The sequence below is a fragment of the Mesoplodon densirostris genome, chromosome 6 (genome assembly GCF_025265405.1).
Source record: "Mesoplodon densirostris isolate mMesDen1 chromosome 6, mMesDen1 primary haplotype, whole genome shotgun sequence".
Classification (NCBI taxonomy): Eukaryota; Metazoa; Chordata; class Mammalia; order Artiodactyla; family Ziphiidae; genus Mesoplodon; species Mesoplodon densirostris.
This window is the reverse complement of record NC_082666.1, coordinates 58,439,233-58,457,877: the sequence shown is the minus strand read 5'-3', so window position 1 is coordinate 58,457,877 and position 18,645 is coordinate 58,439,233. Positions and strand designations below refer to the sequence as shown.

The 18,645-nt window shown below is 36.2% G+C and overlaps 1 protein-coding gene across 4 annotated transcripts in view; it reads left to right on the top strand.

Moving 5' to 3' along the window:
• DENND4C (DENN domain containing 4C) overlaps positions 1-18,330 on the top strand; it is a 127,100-nt gene extending 108,770 nt beyond the window's left edge. For 3 of the 4 annotated variants that reach the window (XM_060102040.1, XM_060102039.1, XM_060102037.1), the window contains 7 exons: positions 1,757-1,939; positions 2,771-2,966; positions 5,323-5,568; positions 6,650-6,767; positions 12,907-13,057; positions 14,554-14,618; positions 14,853-18,330. In XM_060102040.1, coding sequence (XP_059958023.1) covers positions 1,757-1,939; positions 2,771-2,966; positions 5,323-5,568; positions 6,650-6,767; positions 12,907-13,057; positions 14,554-14,618; positions 14,853-14,989 — 1,096 coding nt within the window. In that variant the 3' untranslated portion in view covers positions 14,990-18,330. The remainder of the gene's footprint in view (positions 1-1,756; positions 1,940-2,770; positions 2,967-5,322; positions 5,569-6,649; positions 6,768-12,906; positions 13,058-14,553; positions 14,619-14,852) is intronic. The other variant, XM_060102038.1, reaches the window with a different exon arrangement.
• Positions 18,331-18,645: the final 315 nt, after the last annotated feature.

The window sequence follows — 18,645 nt, the reverse complement described above, 5'->3', positions numbered from 1 at the left end:
CTTTCTGTCAGTACTGTATTATTTTTATTACTCTGTATTTATGATGTCTGGGTGGTAGGGTACGTTCCCCCTTATGGAATGTTTTTTCTTATAGTTACTTATTTTTGCATATAAAATTTTAGAGTAACTTTGAGTTCCCTAAAAAAAAATCCAGCTGAAGTTTTCATGGGATTGGATTAGATTTATAGATTTATTTGGGGGAAATGGACATCTTCAGTATTATTTTGCTATCTATGAGCATGGTATATATCTCCATTTTTTAGATATTCTTTTAATAGAATTTAAAATTATTCTCGATATGTATTTTTTTGTAAATTTTTAAAAAATTTATTCATTTTATTTACTCATTTTTGGCTGCATTGGGTCGTCGTTGCTGCACGCGGGCTTTCTCTAGTTGTGGCGAGCAGGGGCTACTCTTTGTTGCGGTGTGCAGGCTTCTCATTGCGGTGGCTTCTCTTGTTGCGGAGCAGGTGCTCTAGGCACGTGGGCTTCAGTAGTTGTGGCACACGGGCTCTAGAGTGCAGGCTCAGTAGTTGTGGCGCATGGGCTTAGTTGCTCCACAGCATTTGGGATCTTCCCAGACCAGGGCTCAAATCCATGTCCCCTGCATTGGCAGGTGGATTCTTAACCACTGTGGCACCAGGGAAGCCCTCTCCATAAGTTTTGTACTTTTTTTGTTAATTGTGTTTCTTAAGCTTTTGTGGTCAGTACCTTATTTTATATTCTAATTGAATATAAAGGAGCATTATTGATTTTCCTCCCTAGGATGTCATTATGGAAGATTTCCAACTGACAGCCAAGTTTAAAGATCTTCTTTTTTACAGTAATACCCAAATATATACCCCTACATTCTACAATTAATGTTTTACTTCACTTGTTTTATCTATCCCTCCATCCATCCACCAATCCATCTTACATTTTTATTCATTTAAAATAAGATGTAGATGGGGAATTCCCTGGCTGTCTAGTGATTAGAGCTCCACGCTTCCACTGCAGGGGCCACGGGTTCGATCCCTGGTTGGGAAACTAAAATCCCACATGCCCTGTGGTGTGGCCAAAAAAAAACAGAAGAAGATGAAGACGTTAAATCAGTTTTCCTACAAAGACTTGAGTGTTCACATAATTAACTAGAGTTCAGTATTTATTCACAGTTTTTTTCATTTAAGGTAAATTTGATTTGTGCAAAACAAACCCTTATCAAGATACAGAACATTACTATCACTTTAGAAAGCTCTCTTAATGTCCCTTGTAAGGTGAAACCCTCACCCCATCCCCACCCAGAAGGAGAAAGAGAGAAGATGAAAATAAAATTCTGAATGAATAGAGTGGAGAGGAAATGACTAGAGAAAAAATGGAGATTCATAAGGGGGGAAAGGGTATTATAAACAATCATAGGTTAATACATGTTAAAATGCTGTTCTTTTTTTTAACTAAGAAAATTAAGGAAATATTTTACTTTCCATCTTCCTTCATAGCTTTCTTTAGAGTCTCTCAAAAACTGAAGGCATCTCATATTGAACTATAATGACCTGCTCTAGACCTTTTCATTTGAAAAGTTTGGGACAAGAGAGGAAGAGAAAATGAGAGCAGGAGTGTGTGTGTATGTGTGTGTGTTTGAAATAGGCAGTATTTCTATGGATTTGTATAACTCATTAAAGACTATTTTACCATAAAGTGATTCTAAATATGATGAAATTTAGAGGATTCTAGGATTTTTAAAGACTTTTTTGTTTTTTTTGGACTGATCCATATTTAGCTTTTTCCTGAAACCAAGTACCTCTGGTGACAGTTTACAAAGTGGAAGCATTACGCTGGCAAGTGAACCTTCGGAGCACAAACCCATATCCAGTTCAGCAGAACCTGACCTGATCAACTTTATAGATTTCCCAAAACATAACCAGACCATAACTGAAGAAACAAGCTCTGCAGTTGAATCAAGGTACCATGGGGTTCAGGGAACTCTTCATTAAAAATTGGGTACCCTTGTAAAAATTCCATCTTTAAATACAACCTGGCTTACATCGGCATAAGCTCTGGCATTTTAAGAATTTAACCTTAAATGTTTACTACCGTATATTGTTTAAATATCTAATGAATGGATCTGATGATAAATCATTTTTAATACTGTGTTTAATGTATTATGGTGGTCTTTTACAAAAATGAACTTTTCAACAGTAAAAAGTATTTTCCCCTTCAGTGTAGTCATTGTCAGTTTCCAGACACATACTCTCTTTACAGTGAAGTATACCTTTTACTCTTAAATATTGAGTCAAACATTTTTTGAGAGCCTATTGTATGCTAAGCATTATGCTAAACACTAAAAATTAAAAAGTAAATAAAATCTGACCTCTGTCCTTAGGTGGATCATGGCCTGGTAGAGATTAAATACTTGGCAATGAATCTACATTACTTACTTACTTACATGCATTATACATGTAAGGTGATGTATAGGTGATTTTGTTTAATAAAGATGAAATAATTTTTGAACAAGGCAACTGAATGGGCACTTAATCTTTTTAAAATAATACCATAATACCTGTTATATACCATATATCCTCTTCCTACCCTTCATCAAATCATCTACTCCATCCTGTTTTTCTGACCAGTTTTACAAAAATACCTGAAGAAAATTTAATTCTTATAAGGCAGTACTGACTCTTCTCAGATATATTCAGTACATTCAAAATTCATTGTAGAAAATAGTCTAGCTCTACAGATTTAGATAGTTTAACACAATCTAACCACAGCATTTCTTCTTCATTTTTTTAAGTGATGAAATAATGAAAGCCAGTGGAGATGTCCAAACTATGAAAATTTCACCTGTGCCTAATAGTTTATCGAAACGAAATGTATCTTTGACTAGAAGTCACAGTGTTGGAGGTCCCTTGCAAAATATGGACTTTTCCCAGAGACCGTTTCATGGCATTTCAACAGTTAGTCTTCCAAACAGTCTGCAGGAAATTGTGGTATGTAACAACATTATAATTATACTGTGTGTTCATATAAGTATTTATTAAGACAGCATGTAATTCTTCCGTAGTAGGTTTATTTTAATCACAAGAAAAGTGATAAAGAATTTTTCATAAGCAGACTCTAAGAACTTTAGAATTTCAAATATGTACACAAATAAACAGAAGACTATAATGAGTCCCTTTGACACATCATCCAGCTTCAGTAATTTTCAGCTTATGACCATTTTTCTTTCATGTATACCCTCATTCAGTTCTTCCATAGATCCATTTGAAGCAGATTTCAAACATCATATATTCCATTTGTAAATATTTCAGTATTTATCGCTAAAAGATAAGGACTCTTAAAAATACAATGTCCTTATCAGACCCAAAAAATAACAAATAATATCAAGTTATTCAATCTTTGTTCAAATTTCGTTTTTTTTAATTGAAGTATAGTTGCTTTACAATGTTGTGTTAGTTTCTACTGTACAGCAAAGTGAAGTAAGAGTTCCCTGTGCTATACAGCAGGTTTGTTCAAATTTCTAATGGTCTCAAAAATATCAAGTTGTGTGTTTTGTAGTTTGAGGAATCAGGATCAAATAAGGTCCATGCTTCATAATTGGTTAATCTGGTTTTATTAGTCTTTTTAAATCTGTAGACTCTTTTTTTCCCTTGTAATTTATTCCCTTGCAATTTATTTGTTGATTACAACCCTGTAAATTGGTAATTGCAGCTAGAAGCTTGATCAGATTTGGAGTTTTTTTGTTCCTTTTTGTTCATTTGTTTATTTTTATAAGAGCGCTTCATCAGTAGTGGTATGTCCCTCCAATAGGAGACACGAACTATCTTTGTGATGTTAGCAGCTATTAACACCTCAACGCCTAGATCAAGTTGTGCATTTGGAGCTATAAAATGATGATAGTCTAATTCTGTCATCTTCTTTATTATACAAAATATATCTGTAAAGAGAAACTAACCCCATGGCTTTTGTCTGGTTTTCCAAAGATGCAATTTATGATGGAAAGGCAAAATAAATATTTGATTTTTTCCCCTTTTATTTATCAATTTTCAAAGTAACAAGTTGGGTTCCTAGCATTCTCCAAGGTGATCCATTATCTGAGGCGATAGGGTATTATTATGAACTCATTGGTTTAAACGTTTATGTTTATATCCATTGCTGTTGTTATCCTTATATTATTCCTTCTTTGGTCAGCTAGAAGCCTCTACAAGTTGGTGCCTTAATCCTTTTGACACAACTCTGGTAGCCTTTCTATAATTTTTTCTAAAGCTTCCTTGCTTTCTTATATTTCAAGATGTTTCATGCTCATGTTATATATTTCCTTCTCCAGACCTAGAATCGGCCATTTCTTTAAGAAACCTGGTTCTTTTTACAGGAAAACAGTATTTGGAGACCTCAATCTGGGCACTATGGGTACTTATTAATACTGGTCATAAACATTTTATTCTGACTATAATATGCACAACTTACAAAGTCTAGGTTGGGGTGTTTTTAATTCGTTATTTCATTTGATTTATAAAGTTGCTTCTTAGTTTTTGTTGCAATCAAATGTAAAAACAAGTTAGATATAGTTTTAAAAAAAGTCAAGAAATATTAACATAGGGACTTCCCTGGTGGCGCAGTGGTTAAGAATCCGCCTGCCAATGCAGGGGACATGGGTTCAATCCCTGGTCCCAGAAGATCCCACATGTCACGGAGCAACTAAGCCCGTGCACCACAACTACTGAGCCTCTGTGCCTAGAGCCTGTGCTCCACAACAAGAGAAGCACTACAATGAGAAGCCCACACACCACAATGAAAGTAGCCCCCATGTGCTGCAACTAGAGAAAGCCCATGTGCAGCAATGAAGACCCAACACAGCCAAAATAAATAAATAAATAAATTAATCAATTATTTAAACAAAGTATTAACACAAAAAATTGCATCATCTGTTTAGAGTTTTAAGCGGAAGATAAAGTCATATTTTTTGGTATCATCATTATAAAACGTCAGAAATGCAAGTATTTCTTATAAAAAATTGAAAAGGAAAAAATCAAACCTACATAGGCTGTTGCTGTTAATATGATAGAGAAAAACTCATGTTTAAAATAGGGTCTGTTATATTGATTAATAATTTTTGTTTGTAATCATTTAACTTAAAAGTATTTATGATTAAGTACTTCTTAATCTTTATGTTTTCTTTAGGGTGTTCTTCTTTTATGTTTTCTTTAGGGTGTTCTACTACATGTAGTAATGGCCCTGAAATAAATGACTTTGAAAGGATAGAGAAGTATAATCTCATTGAGACATACTCTGAAACCTAATAAAATAGATCATATTCACTTCTTTTTGTATTTCTATGTTTTTAAGGATCCTTTAGGAAAAAGACCCAATCCTCCCCCTGTTTCTGTGCCCTACTTGAGTCCTCTAGTGCTTCGTAAAGAACTTGAATCTTTGCTAGAAAATGAAGGCGATCAGGTGATTCACACGTCCTCTTTCATCAATCAACATCCAATCATTTTCTGGAACCTCGTTTGGTATTTCCGACGTTTGGACCTTCCTAGTAACTTACCAGGACTTATCCTCACATCTGAACATTGTAACGGAGGTGTACAGGTAGGGAACCAACTTCAGTACTTATACTACATTGGTGTTGGTTAGGATGAGGCTTAACTTCAGGTAGCAGGAAGTATACAACGATAGTGGCTTAAGTCATAGGTTATTTCTCTCTCACTTAAAAATTTAGATAGGTGGTCCAGGGATGGTATAGTGTTAGAGACTTGAGAACCTTCTATCTTTTTGCTCAGCAGTGTGACCTCCATTTCCAAGTTTTATACCTGGTCTAGGATAGCTGACTCTACTTACAAGCTGTCACATCCACATTCCAGCCAGCAGCTAGAAGAAAAATGGATGGAGAAGAGTATGTCTTCTTTCCTAGAGTTGCACATAATCTTTTCATATGTATCTGTTTGGCCTAAACTTAGTTATATGGTCATTTCTAGTTGCTAGGGTAGCTAGAAAAGGTAGTTTTTATTCTGAAATATAATATTCCCAGCTGAAATTCTCACAACTTTATTTTAAAGGACTCATATTAGCCATATTTTTCAGATGATACAACTAAAAATTACGGAAGTTATTTTTGCTAAGTCACATACCTCATAAGTGGAGGGGGGCCAAGACCACAGTCTGGCTCTCTGACTCTGAAACTCCTGCTTTGCTTGAGCTGGCATCCCTGACTCCCTTGGAGACAGCTCCTAGAACTCCTTCATTTTATGATACTGAATATTGAGAGATACCCCCAACCCCAAACATACATCAGGGGCACAACAAACTTTTAGAGTAGTATAAATTCTATTTTGACTCATTTATTTTAAGTAGTCAGTACAACAAGATAGTAGAAACCATTGCACTTTCTCTTACCTTAAAATTTGTTTTGATGGAGGTTAATCTTTCTTGTGGCTGCTGTGCCAGTTACCAAGTTGTCATTCAGTCCTTGAAAGTCAGAATGAGAAACATGCACCTCAGAAAATAATAACATTTGTAATCAGATATAAATAAAAATTTTAAAATTTTCTCAGAATTTTAGGTCCAGAATTTTGAAAGAACTCATCTGTTTTTATATAATCAAGCTTTGCTAGGTCCACTGGTAATTATTATTATGCTTGGGGTACTAATACTTTTTACTGATCTTTTTTAGCTTCCCCTGTCATCTCTGTCCCAGGATAGCAAACTCGTGTATATTCAGCTGTTATGGGATAATATCAACCTTCATCAGGAACCAGGAGAACCTCTGTATGTCTCATGGAGGAATTTTAGTAAGTAAGATAGAATTAAAGACATAAAACACTCAAACTGGAAACAACCCAAATATCCATCCACAGGTGAATGCATAAGCAAATTATGGTACAGTACATCCATACAGTAGAATACTGTAGCAATAAAGAAAAATGGACTACTGGGGGGAAAAATAGAATTAAGGAGATGACAGAAATTATTTTGCTTTATTTTTAAATCTTTCATTCATTTTTAGTATCTCCTCAAGATTTTTTCCATTTTAGTTCAAATTGTTTTGCTGTTGTACTGACCCATTTATCAGGGGTTTTTTTGTGTGATTCTTGTAGTTTATCTGTCAAATACTAATACTAGTTTATCTGTCAAATACTAATTTGGTTAGGTACTTGGAGAGTAAATTCTCTATAGTGGATGTGTTGGTGTAGATCATAATTTCAATTATATGGGTACTAGTCTCAAAGATCTGGCTTTATTTTTATTTTTTATAAATTTTATTTATTTATTTATTTATTTTTGGCTGCATTGGGTCTTCACCGCTGCACGCAGGCTTCTCCCTAGTTACGGCAAGCGGGAGGCACTCCTCACCATGGTGCATGGGCCTCTCACTGTGACGGCCTCCCCTGTTGCAGAGCACGGGCTCCAGGCACGTGGGCCTCAGCAGCTGTGGCTCGCAGGCTCCAGAGCGCAGGCTCAGTAGTTGTGATGCATGGGCCCGGTCACTCCGTGGCCTGTGGGATCCTCCCAAACCAGGGCTCAACCCCATGTCCCCTGTGTTGGCAGGCGGACTCCCAACCACTGCGCCACCAGCGAAGCCCCGGGCCTTACTTTTAGTTTTTGTATTTAGAACGTATTTTTACAAGGGGTTTAAAGGGTTATCCAGTATTCAGAAGCCTTATGAGTCAGTAAGAAACCACAGACAACCCAGTAGGTAAGTGAGTAAATGGTATCAGTAGGCAGTTCATGGAAGAAACATTAAAATGCTCTGTTCTATAGATATACAGTGTACAAAGCTGTTGGTACAACGATGCATACAACATGCAAGATTATTTATAATAATGAAAAACTTAAGCAAATACCTAAGAAGAGAATTGTGATAAATCCACACTATGAGATGTTGGCAACCAGAAAAAGGATGAGAGTTATTTGTATATAGGTTCCCGAAAGGATGGATTTTCATTATATATTAAGTGAAAAAAAAGGCAAGTTGCAGAACAGTATGTGATCTTTTCTGTTTTGTAGAAAAACAAAACCAAAAGTATTTGTGTTTTTAATGTATGCATAGAAAAAGGTCTAAAACAGTGTATGTCCCAAGCTGTTAACAGTACCTGCTCAGAAGAAGGGAAAAAAGTTCACTCTGGTTTTTTGTTTGTTTGTTTGTTTGTATTTTTTTTTTGGCTGCGTTGGCTACTCTTCGTTGCGGTACGCGGGCTTCTCTTGTTGCGGAGCACGGGCTCTACGCGTGTGGGCTTCAGTAGTTGCAGCATGCAGGCTTAGTAGTTGTGGCAGTAATTGTGGCTCATGGGCTCTGGAGCGCAGGCTCAGTAGTTGTGGCGCATGGGCTAAGTTGCTCCACAGCATGTGGGATCTTCCTGCACCAGGGCTTGAACCCGTGTCCCCTGCATTGGCAGGCGGATTCATAACCACTGCGCCATCAGGGAAGCCCCCACTCTTTATTTTGTATTTTTTACTACAATCTTTCACTACTTAGCAGTTTTTTTACTTAAGCTAGAATAAAAGAATCTGACATTTTCCCTTGAAATATGCCAATCACAAAATTATGGCTAGATATATTATAAGCTATTTTTGTCTCTTTGTTGTTGTTTTCCCAGTTCTGATGTTTGAATGCTTTTTAAGCGGAAGCAGAGTAACTTTGAAATTTATGCTGGAAAATAATAGAATTATAACTGCCATTTCTTTAGTTGTTTTCCTGCATATCTTGAAATAGATAAGTGTTTTAAAATGTCCTATAATTTGTGGTGAGAATAAAATTTAGAACTCTCAAGAATAGCCTTGTTTCTTTACTTGATTGGCTACTTTAAACAAAGAATTGGTATATAAATAACATTAAAAGACATAATAGAATTGAGTGGTGACTTTTGGAAAAGCAGTATGGGGAGCTACGCAGTCCCATTTCCCAGCGAAACAACCATAATTGGTGAAAGTTATTTAAAAAAAGTGTCTACACCTGTCGAGCAAATGAAGAAATATTTACTCAAGAAAATATATTGGGCTTCCCTGGTGGCACAGTGGTTGAGAATCTGCCTGCCAATGCAGGGGACACGGGTTCGATCCCTGGTCCGGGAAGATCCTACATGCCGCGGAGCAACTAATAAGCCCGTGTGCCACAACTACGGAGCCTGCGCTCTAGAGCCCCCATGCCACAAATACTGAAGCCCGCGCGCCTAGAGCCCATGCTCTACAACAAGAGAAACGACCGCAATGAGAAGCCCGCACCACAATGGAGTGGCCCCCGCTTGCTGCAACTAGAGAAAGCCCACGTGCAGCAACGAAGACCCAACTCAGCCAAAAATAAATAAATAAGTAAAAATTTTTAAAAAGAAAATATATTAAATTTCAGTAAAAACGGTGAGTTTCTGTGGCATTTGAGCTACAGCTTGCTGCTCCCCGCCAGCCCCCAGTCAAGGGCTACAGCATCTCCCTGGGAAAGACAGGTTGCCAGCAGTTCTCATCCTCCCAGCCTTATTCAGTTCCAGGAGACAGGGAGGCTCACTTCCTCCACTCAGCCCCCATGCACTGCCAGCTTCAGCAACCCTCGAATACTGGGTCTCTGATTGTTCTCACAGCGTCTTGCTCATAAGGGAGAGGTTTTATGCCAGGAGAGGCAAGCTAAAAAATCAGAGGCAACTGCATCCCTCCAGTACCCCATTCACAAAGCAGGGGAATTATTCCAAGAGAAGGGCCACTGTTCCCAGCCCCAGCTCCAGAGCAGTGGCTGAGAGACAGGCCATAAGAACAGAGAGCTCTGAAATTCTCCCCAAAGGAAATGACTTTATTTGGGACAGACTGTGGAGAAGTTCAAGCCTGAAAGCACTCTTGGAAAGAGTGGAGATTTTGGTGAGAAGGCCAGCATTACCCTGATACAAAAACCAAAGACATCATAAGAAAACAAAACTAAAAATCTGTATCATTTATGAATATAGACATAAGAATCCTCAACAAAATACTAGCCAACCAAATCCAGCAATTTAGGAAAGCGATTGTACACCATGACCGAGTGCTGTTTACCCCAGGCATGCCGTGTTGGTTTGAAAATCAATTAATATAATATATCAATAAAATAAAGGACAAAACCCATATGATCGTCTGAATAGGCACAGCTAAAGCACTTGACAAAACCTATTGCCCTTTGTTAAAAACACTCAACAAGGGACTTCCCTGGTGGTCCAGTGGTTAAGAATCCACCTCCCAATGCAGGGGACATGGGTTCAATCCTTGGTTGGGGAACTAAGATCCCACATGCTGCGGAGCAACTAGGTCTGTGCGCCACAACTACTGAGCCGGTGCGCTCTACAGCCCACGTGCCACTAGAGAGTCCATACACTGCAGCTGTGGAGCCCGTGCTCCACAGCGAAAGATCCCGCATGCCGCAGGGAAGATCCTGAGTGCTGCAACTAAGACCCAAAGCAACCCCCCCCCAAAAAAAACCAAGCTAGGAATAGAAAGGAACCTCCTCAACCTAATTATGAGCCTCTGAAAACCCACAGTTGATATCATTTAATGGTAAAAGACTGAATACTTTCCCCCAAGTACAGGAACAAGACAAAGATGTCTGTTTTCATTATTTCTTTTCAACATTGTACTGGAGGTTCTTGCTGGAACAATTAGGAAAATAAAAGGCATCCAAGATGGAAAGGAAAAAGTAAAAATATCTCTCTTTGCAGATTATGTCATCTTACGTATAGAAAATCCTAAATTAGAAAATCCTAAAGAATACACACACACACACACACACACACACACACAAAACATATGGAACTTACTAAATAAGCTCAGCAGAGTTGCAGGATATAAGATCAATAACATAGAAATCAACTGTATTTCTATATACTTTCAATGAATAATCCAAAAATTAAATTAAGAAAATAATTCCATTTATAATAGCATTAAAAAGAATAAAATACTTAGGAATAAATTTGATAAAAGAAGTACAAAACTTATTATACTCTGAAAACTAAAATTATTGTTGAAAGAAAGTAAAGACCACCTAAGTAAATGGAAAGAAATCCCATGTTCATGGGCCAGAAAAGTTAATATTGTTAAGATGGCAGTACTCCCAAATCGATCTATAGATTGAGTACAATCTACATCAAAATTCCAGGTGGCTTTTTTATAGAAATTGACAAGCCTATCCTAAAATTCATATGGATTTTTAAGGCACCTAGAATAGCCAAAACAGTCTTGAAAAAGAAGAACAAAGTTGTAGGACTCATACTTCTGAATTTGAAAACTTACTACAAAGCTACAGTAATCAAGAAAGTAGAAAACTGGCATAGGATAGACATATAGGTCAATGGAATAAAGTTGGGTTTCCAGAAATAAACCCTCACATGTACAGTTAACTGCCTTTCAACAAGAGTGCCAAGGACCATTCAGTGGGTAAAGAATAGTCTTTTCAACAAGTAGTGCTGGACAACTGGAACAACATGCAGAAAAAATAAAGTTGGATCTCTTCCTGGTTCACTGCTAATTGGAATAAAAATAGTGCAGCTGCTTTGGTGTAAATAGTTTCACAGTTCCTCAAAATGGTAAACAGTTACCATATGACACAGCAGTTGCACTCTTAGGTATACACCCAAGAGAAATGAAGACATACATCCACATAAAAACTTGTACACTGTTTTTAGCAGCATTTTTCTTAATATCCAAATAATGAAAACAATCTAAATGTTCATTTTAACTGATGAATGGATAAAGGATGGTATATCCATACAATGGAATATTATTTGGCAATAAAAAGTAGTGAATACTGATACATACTACAAAATGAATGAATTTTAAAATATTATAGAAGAAGCAGCCACAAAAGAGAACAGAAAGTATGATTCCATTTATATCAAACAATCAGAATAGGCAAATCTGTAAAGACAAAATTGGATTAGTGGTTGCCTAGGGCTGAGGGGTTGGGAAGATAGAGTGACTGCTAATAGGTAGATTTCTTTTGGAGGAGATAAAAATGTTCTAAAATTGGTGATGGTTGCCCAACTCTGTGAATTAAGGAGCAATAGTGAAGTTGCATATTATATTTGGGTTCTGCTCTAAAATCACAACATAACATGAAAATCAAATCTATTTAGCATGTAGAAAAACTAGGATCAAAACCCATAGCAGCCAGTATTTCCTCTTGTATTTTAACAGAGAACTTTGCTATTTCTATGGTTTGAACACAAATGAAATATTCCTAGTTGCCTTTATTAAGGAGCTGGATTGTATGAAAATTACAGTAACTTGCTTTATGACAGACACTTAAAATGAGGCTGACTGGGGAACTTTTGGATACATAGTTCTATCTCAACTAATGAGGGTGTAATAAAATTGTATGGCTGCTGGGATTACCTACAGTATTAAAGTTTTCCCTTTTTCTGGGCCAAGCTCACATTGTTGATTTTTAATGGTACTGTGATTCAAGTATACCACTGAAGCACTTTTGTAATATATGAAATCTGTATAAATATTTGTTCTTAATAATTCTAGAATTACCCTTGTATCAATTAGGATTATATGCTACTGTATTTAATAGAAAACAACAGAATCTTAAACAGGTAAAGATTATTCTCTCACACGAAGAATTTATGAAGTAGATACTCCAGGACTGGTAGGCAACTCCTCTGTCATCGGGGACCCAGGCTCCTTATGCTTTGTCTGCTTTTCCATCAGGAAAGATTCTTGGTCACAGGATGGCTGCTGGAGTACAAGGTATCACATTCTAGCCACAAGCAGGAAGCCCTAAGTTCAGGAAAAGGGCAAAGGGACAGGCCTCTCCTATCTGAAGAAAGCAAAAATATTTTTTAGCTGGTCACATTACTACATAATTTTACTTGTGATGGGGAGGTGGTGTTGAATAAAAAATGATACAAATCTGAAAAAAAACATTTAATAATTAGAGTGACTAAATGTATTCTTTTACTGTGTTCTTATTATTAGATTCTGAAAAGAAATTGTCTCTCCTGTCAGAGGAACAACAAGCAACAAGCGCTTTAGTAGAAACCATCAGGCAGAGTATTCAACATGATGATGTTCTTAAACCCATCAACCTGCTTTCACAACAAATGAAGGGAGACATGAAAAGACAAAGGTAATAATCCAGTATTTGGTACTTGATGCCATTCGAAATAATTTCATGGTATTTTTAAAATGATTTTTAAAACTATCTCTAGTTGTAAAAGAAACACATACTCATTGTAGAACATCTGATTGTCTTAAAAAGTGCTACCCAAATGCATTCATACTTGATCACAAACATAATAAAAATATCTGGGAAATAGATTAAATTTTAGGAGGTAATTCATTTATGTCTAAAACGTACTGAGTCTTTGTGAAAACATTACTACTATTCACTGGAAACCTATAAATGTGTTAACACTGATGTTATACATATGTACTGCTCCTTCAGGTCCTGTCACGCATCTTATCTTGTGAGATGTAAAAAAAAATACATGGGTTTAGGAGTAGAAACAAATTAGGAAAATGATGGAAGCAATGAATTACAAACGGTATGGAGCTATCCTGATCCTCTTACTATTTATTGTCTGCTAACACGCTTGAATCAGTACTCATCCCAGTCTCAGCATAAGTGAATTTTGTGGTGGAAGCTTCAGAAAGAGAGACATAATACCTTCTATCAAACATAAACAGTGTTTCCAGGTGCTCTTCAAGTTTCTAGTCATGGCATCTTTGAAGATAGTCTCAGAAATGATAGGACAAGAATTCATAATGAAAATGGTTAGATCCTTCTGTAATCTCAACAGTTGAGGTAGAGATTATCTCCTTCACAGGCTAAAGAGCAGCCACTTTCAAGTGTCTTTAGTTGAAGGAGAGGGAAGGAATATTAAAAATGACATACTATGGCTTCTGAAGCTTCTAAAGAAAGCTGCATGGAGCATCATCAGAATCAGCATTACTCTCTAATTTTTTTTTCTGTAAATACTCAAATCAGTTCATAAGTTTCCCCTTTTTTAAACAAATGAGTCACGAATCTCATTTTTAAGGTTTCATTTGTAACATTTTTATGTTTGCAAATCAAATAAAGGTGATTTATCCTTTACTGTTGGGTTAAGTAGTAGAGACCACACCATCTTTCGTACTGTTTGTGTCCAAGGGTTTTAGACCCCTAACTTACTTAGAAATTCATCTCTTACTTTGTCATGTGGCAAAAGTCTGCTTTTGTAAATCTGAATTAGAAATTAGAATTAAAAGTTACCTATTATATTGCTAAATAATTACAATAAAGTTAAAATAGGCCATTCTTAGTTATTTCGAATGTGAAGCTTTATGCCCATTAACTTTTAACTTTTTAATTTGAAACATAAGTTTGCAGGAAATTGCAAAGATGGTACCAAGAGTTCCGTGGACGCTTTACCCAGCTTCTCCCAAAGGTGACATCTCATAAGTGTAGTGTAATGTCAAAACCAGAACACTGACATTGATGGATACATTACTGTTAACTACAGAACCTAATCTTTTTTTTTTCTAGTTGATTTACAATGTTGTTTTTTTTCACCATTTTAAAAAACCTTCAAAGGGTATTTTTATGCTCTTTGCCCATTAATTTTAAAAATATTTGTTTTATAGGAGTTTATACAGAGAAATCCTCTTCTTATCATTAGTATCTCTTGGAAGAGAGAATATTGATATTGGTAAGTTCGTCAACTGGGGATTCCTTAAAGGGGGTTTGTCTTATTTCCTAAAGAAACTTTTAAAATTCTAATTGGTATGGGCAGATACTCCATTTGCCTTTAAAAAGATTTCTGCCTTTAAATATGCAGTTTAAATATGTATATAAAAATGATTTGACTACCATTTTTAAATGCATAGCTTTTATTGTTTATTTATTAAGAAATACCAACTATATTTTTGAAAATATCTTTCAGAGGCTTTTGACAATGAGTATGGACTTGCATACAATCGTTTATCTACAGAGATTCTTGAAAAGTTGCAGAAAATTGATGCTCCACCAAGTGTCAGTGTGGAGTGGTGCAGGAAGTGTTTTGGAGCACCTCTCATTTAAATAAGATTCACTAGATTTTGGACACAGAACTGGGGGAATAGATTCAATCTGGAGACATTCAAGGTTTGTTTCAAATTATGAATTGGTGAAAACTGAAATGAAGTTATTCTTGGGACAATAATGAAATGTAATTCATACTGAATCATCTCAGAAGGTAAAAATGCCACTAAAATGCCCTAAGGTTTACTGATGTTGAAGATTTACAATTTCTGAACTTCTTATCTGCTGAAAATTGGTTTTGCATTTCTGTTATTTGTAGCAGTTCGATAATGAGAAACCATATTCATTCTTGGCGTTTTGTCTACATCTGAAGCTATTGAGTTTGGGGAATGGCAAATTAATGTAAACTTGCCTAACCCCAAAACAAACGAAATCTCAATTATAAGAGCAACTATATGTGTATTGTGTATATACGTGTGGCTGTGTATCTACTCAGCCATATTATATTTATTAAAATTCTTAGATTGCATGTTGCAATAAAGTTTTCTGAAAGGGGGTCTCCAACTATTAAATAAATGACTACTACTAAATTCATATGTAGTCATTAGTCTCAAAAATTACCTGAAAGTCTGATAACTGCCTTGCCTTTGACTTAAAAATTAATATATATTTTTACCCTTCATGTTATGTATTAGCTCCCTTAATGGATTGTATCTTCAATATCCAGTTACTTCCTTTCATCCTCTTCCCTGTATCATGTTAATTTGCAACAGCTTTAAAATTGGAATGAGCCAGATAGTTTAAATGAAATTAATCAGCTTCATAATTTACAAAATTAAAATTCTTGTGTATGTCTTTGGGCCTGAAATTGTTCAGGCACATAAATTGTTGCTATTGGTCACTTTTAAAAACCTGTGGGATAACTTGCACTGCACACAGAATTTTATTCTTGTATAAAATCTAGATTTGTACACTATTTGTGCATTTGTAAATACTGTTTTTTAGGCTGAATCAATTGTCTTAAAGCGTTAACGCTTATTAAACTTGTTGCCAGTAGGTTTAAGAAAATCATGACCTCACATGCCTCACTGACATTTATCATGCCTTTTGTTAAAACATCCCTTAGGGACAGTAAATTTGCCTTACCTCTCTGCATGCATGGTTTGAAAAGCCAATGATTGTGTGTGCTCGCTTTTACAGTAATTATGCAGATAACTAAATCAGTTGGTAATTATTTCCAAATGGTACAGTTAACAGCCACATCTCCTTTCTACCTGCTATATTTTAAAAATTGTTACTATACCAATCTTCCAACATTTCAGGGTTAATAAGACCTATGCAGAATCCTAATTTCAATTTATTGTGAAAGTGCTAAGTGAAAGAACTTGTCAGAAACTGTGTACAATTCTCATTGCCTTAAAAATGGATCTTTTGCACTGTCTCAGAGAATATATTTTTGCAACTTAAGACTTGGTACTAGTTTTAATACTTAACACTTATTGCCCCAACACAAAGTTTGGAATTACTTTGCATATAAAAAAATCAAGGTTGAATAAAATGAAAACTTCTCAAGTTTGTTGTGCTTGTCTTACATTTTTAAGGCTCCTGAAGTGTGTACAGTAATTCAAGCTTTTGTGATCTTCAGAATTCCGGTATTGTCTGTTTTCCCACTTCTCTGTAGTTCTCAATAACTTGAACTAAATTACCAAAGCACTTCCCACTAAAACAACCCTGTGATGATCTCCTTACACATTTAAGAATATTTTGCTGTATTGTATCAAATTATAAAATTTCTAATAGCTTTTTAATATTAACCTAAATAACTTAGCCATTATATATTGGAAAGCTTAGCCTGTGGCTGTCATTCAGAAATTGAGACTGATTTGTATTAAAATTGCTTAAAGGCCTTTTTCTTGCACCTACCACAGAAAGGGCAGTAAAAATTATAGCAAAAAACAGACGCAAAAAAACAGATTTCAGATCATTATCTATAGGTTTAGAAATATCTAGAATGACTGTATGAGACTTAAATCCTGATTAACTTCTGAAAGCCATCTTTCAAATTACTGCAGATTGTTTAGCATAACTTTACACTGGTTTTAGATTTGGTATTAACTGCTTTTCATAGATTGATTATAGCAACCTGCAGTTAATGAGTTAATCATAAACAAGTCTGACATACCTTTGGGATATTCAATTGTTGCCCTTTTCATTTTTGGTATACACTAGTAATACAGGATTCAATGTCTTTGCAATGTTAAACTCTTAAATCTGCCAGATTTCGTAACCTAGTATAGTCTAGGCCCACCTTACCTATCTGTCCACCGCAGTGACTGTACTCCTCAAAATAAGAAAGCAGGGTGGTTCTCATGTTTTATGCATTAGAATCAACTAGCTACTAGTTAGAATTCTGGGCTTACACCAGACCTGCCTTTTGGCCTGTTACCCTCTAGGATTCAACTGTAGGTAGTGTCAGTCCTTCTGGCACTGGGTACCTTTCTTTAAATGCTGTTAAGTTCAACTTCTAACTTTGTCACCTGCCAATTAAGACTTTAAGACTTTTGTAACTTTTTAATATTACATTAAGAGCTATGGGTGCTGTTCAGCAGAGTAACACAACATTGTAAATAAACTGTACTCCAATTAAAAAAAAAAAAAGCTATGGGGATCTCCTCTATGAATCTTGCTTCAGGGCTGGCATTATTGGCCTAACCTGGGAACTTATGACTGGGGCCCCAAACTACCGAATCCTAGTCCACTTTTTAGCCAGATCCCCAGGTGATTCTTATGCACACTTTAACGGAAGCACTTCTTCAGTCTCTACATGTTACAGCCACTTGAAAATTTTACTCACCTGTGGTTAATATATACTCTGGCAAAGGAGCACCTTTTAAAGCCTAGTGTGCCTTCTTTTAAGACCCTTCTGGTCTATAATGGTTTGAATGAAGGTTCTAACTGCAATTACCATAGAAACCAGACATAGTACATTAGAAAAAGTATAGTTTTGGGAATTCCCTGGCAATCCAGTGGTTAGGACTCCACACTCTCACTGCCAAGGGCCTGGGTTCAATCCTTGGTCAGGGAGCCAAGATCCCACACCCCACAAGCTGCACGTTGCAGCCAAAAAAAAGGTATACTTTCTCTGTGCATCCTTCACTGATGCGTGTTTCTAAAAAGAGGTACAGTCAACTCCTTCGCAGTGTGAAATATAATAAAAACAAGTAGAGTTGAAAAGCTTTCTGTTAATGCATTAAATCTGCACTGGTTTTTAAAGCTTTGTCAACTATTTTAAAATGGTATCCATTAACTATGCTTTTAACAAGTTATCCTTTTTACATATGACAAATGTCCATCTTCACAAGGGCACTTTTCATGTATCATGTATAGATCTTTAAGAAAAACTGTATTCCTCAAAATAAAGTGTATCGAAGATTAATAGTCCTAGTCATTTATTTCCCCTATATTGTTCCATGCCTTGCTAAGAAGCCAGTGAACATGCTAAGAGTCCTTTCCTGAGCCACCCACCAAAGAAACTGTCCTGGCCATCTCTTCCACTGTCACAGTTCAGTCTCAGTGTCTGAATCTGAAGGATTACCACTTTCAGGTATCTCTCTTTTTTTTTTTTTTTTCTTTTTGCGGTATGTGGGCCTCTCACTGTTGTGGCCTCTCCCGTTGCGGAGCACAGGCTCCGGATGCGCAGGTCCAGCGGCCATGGC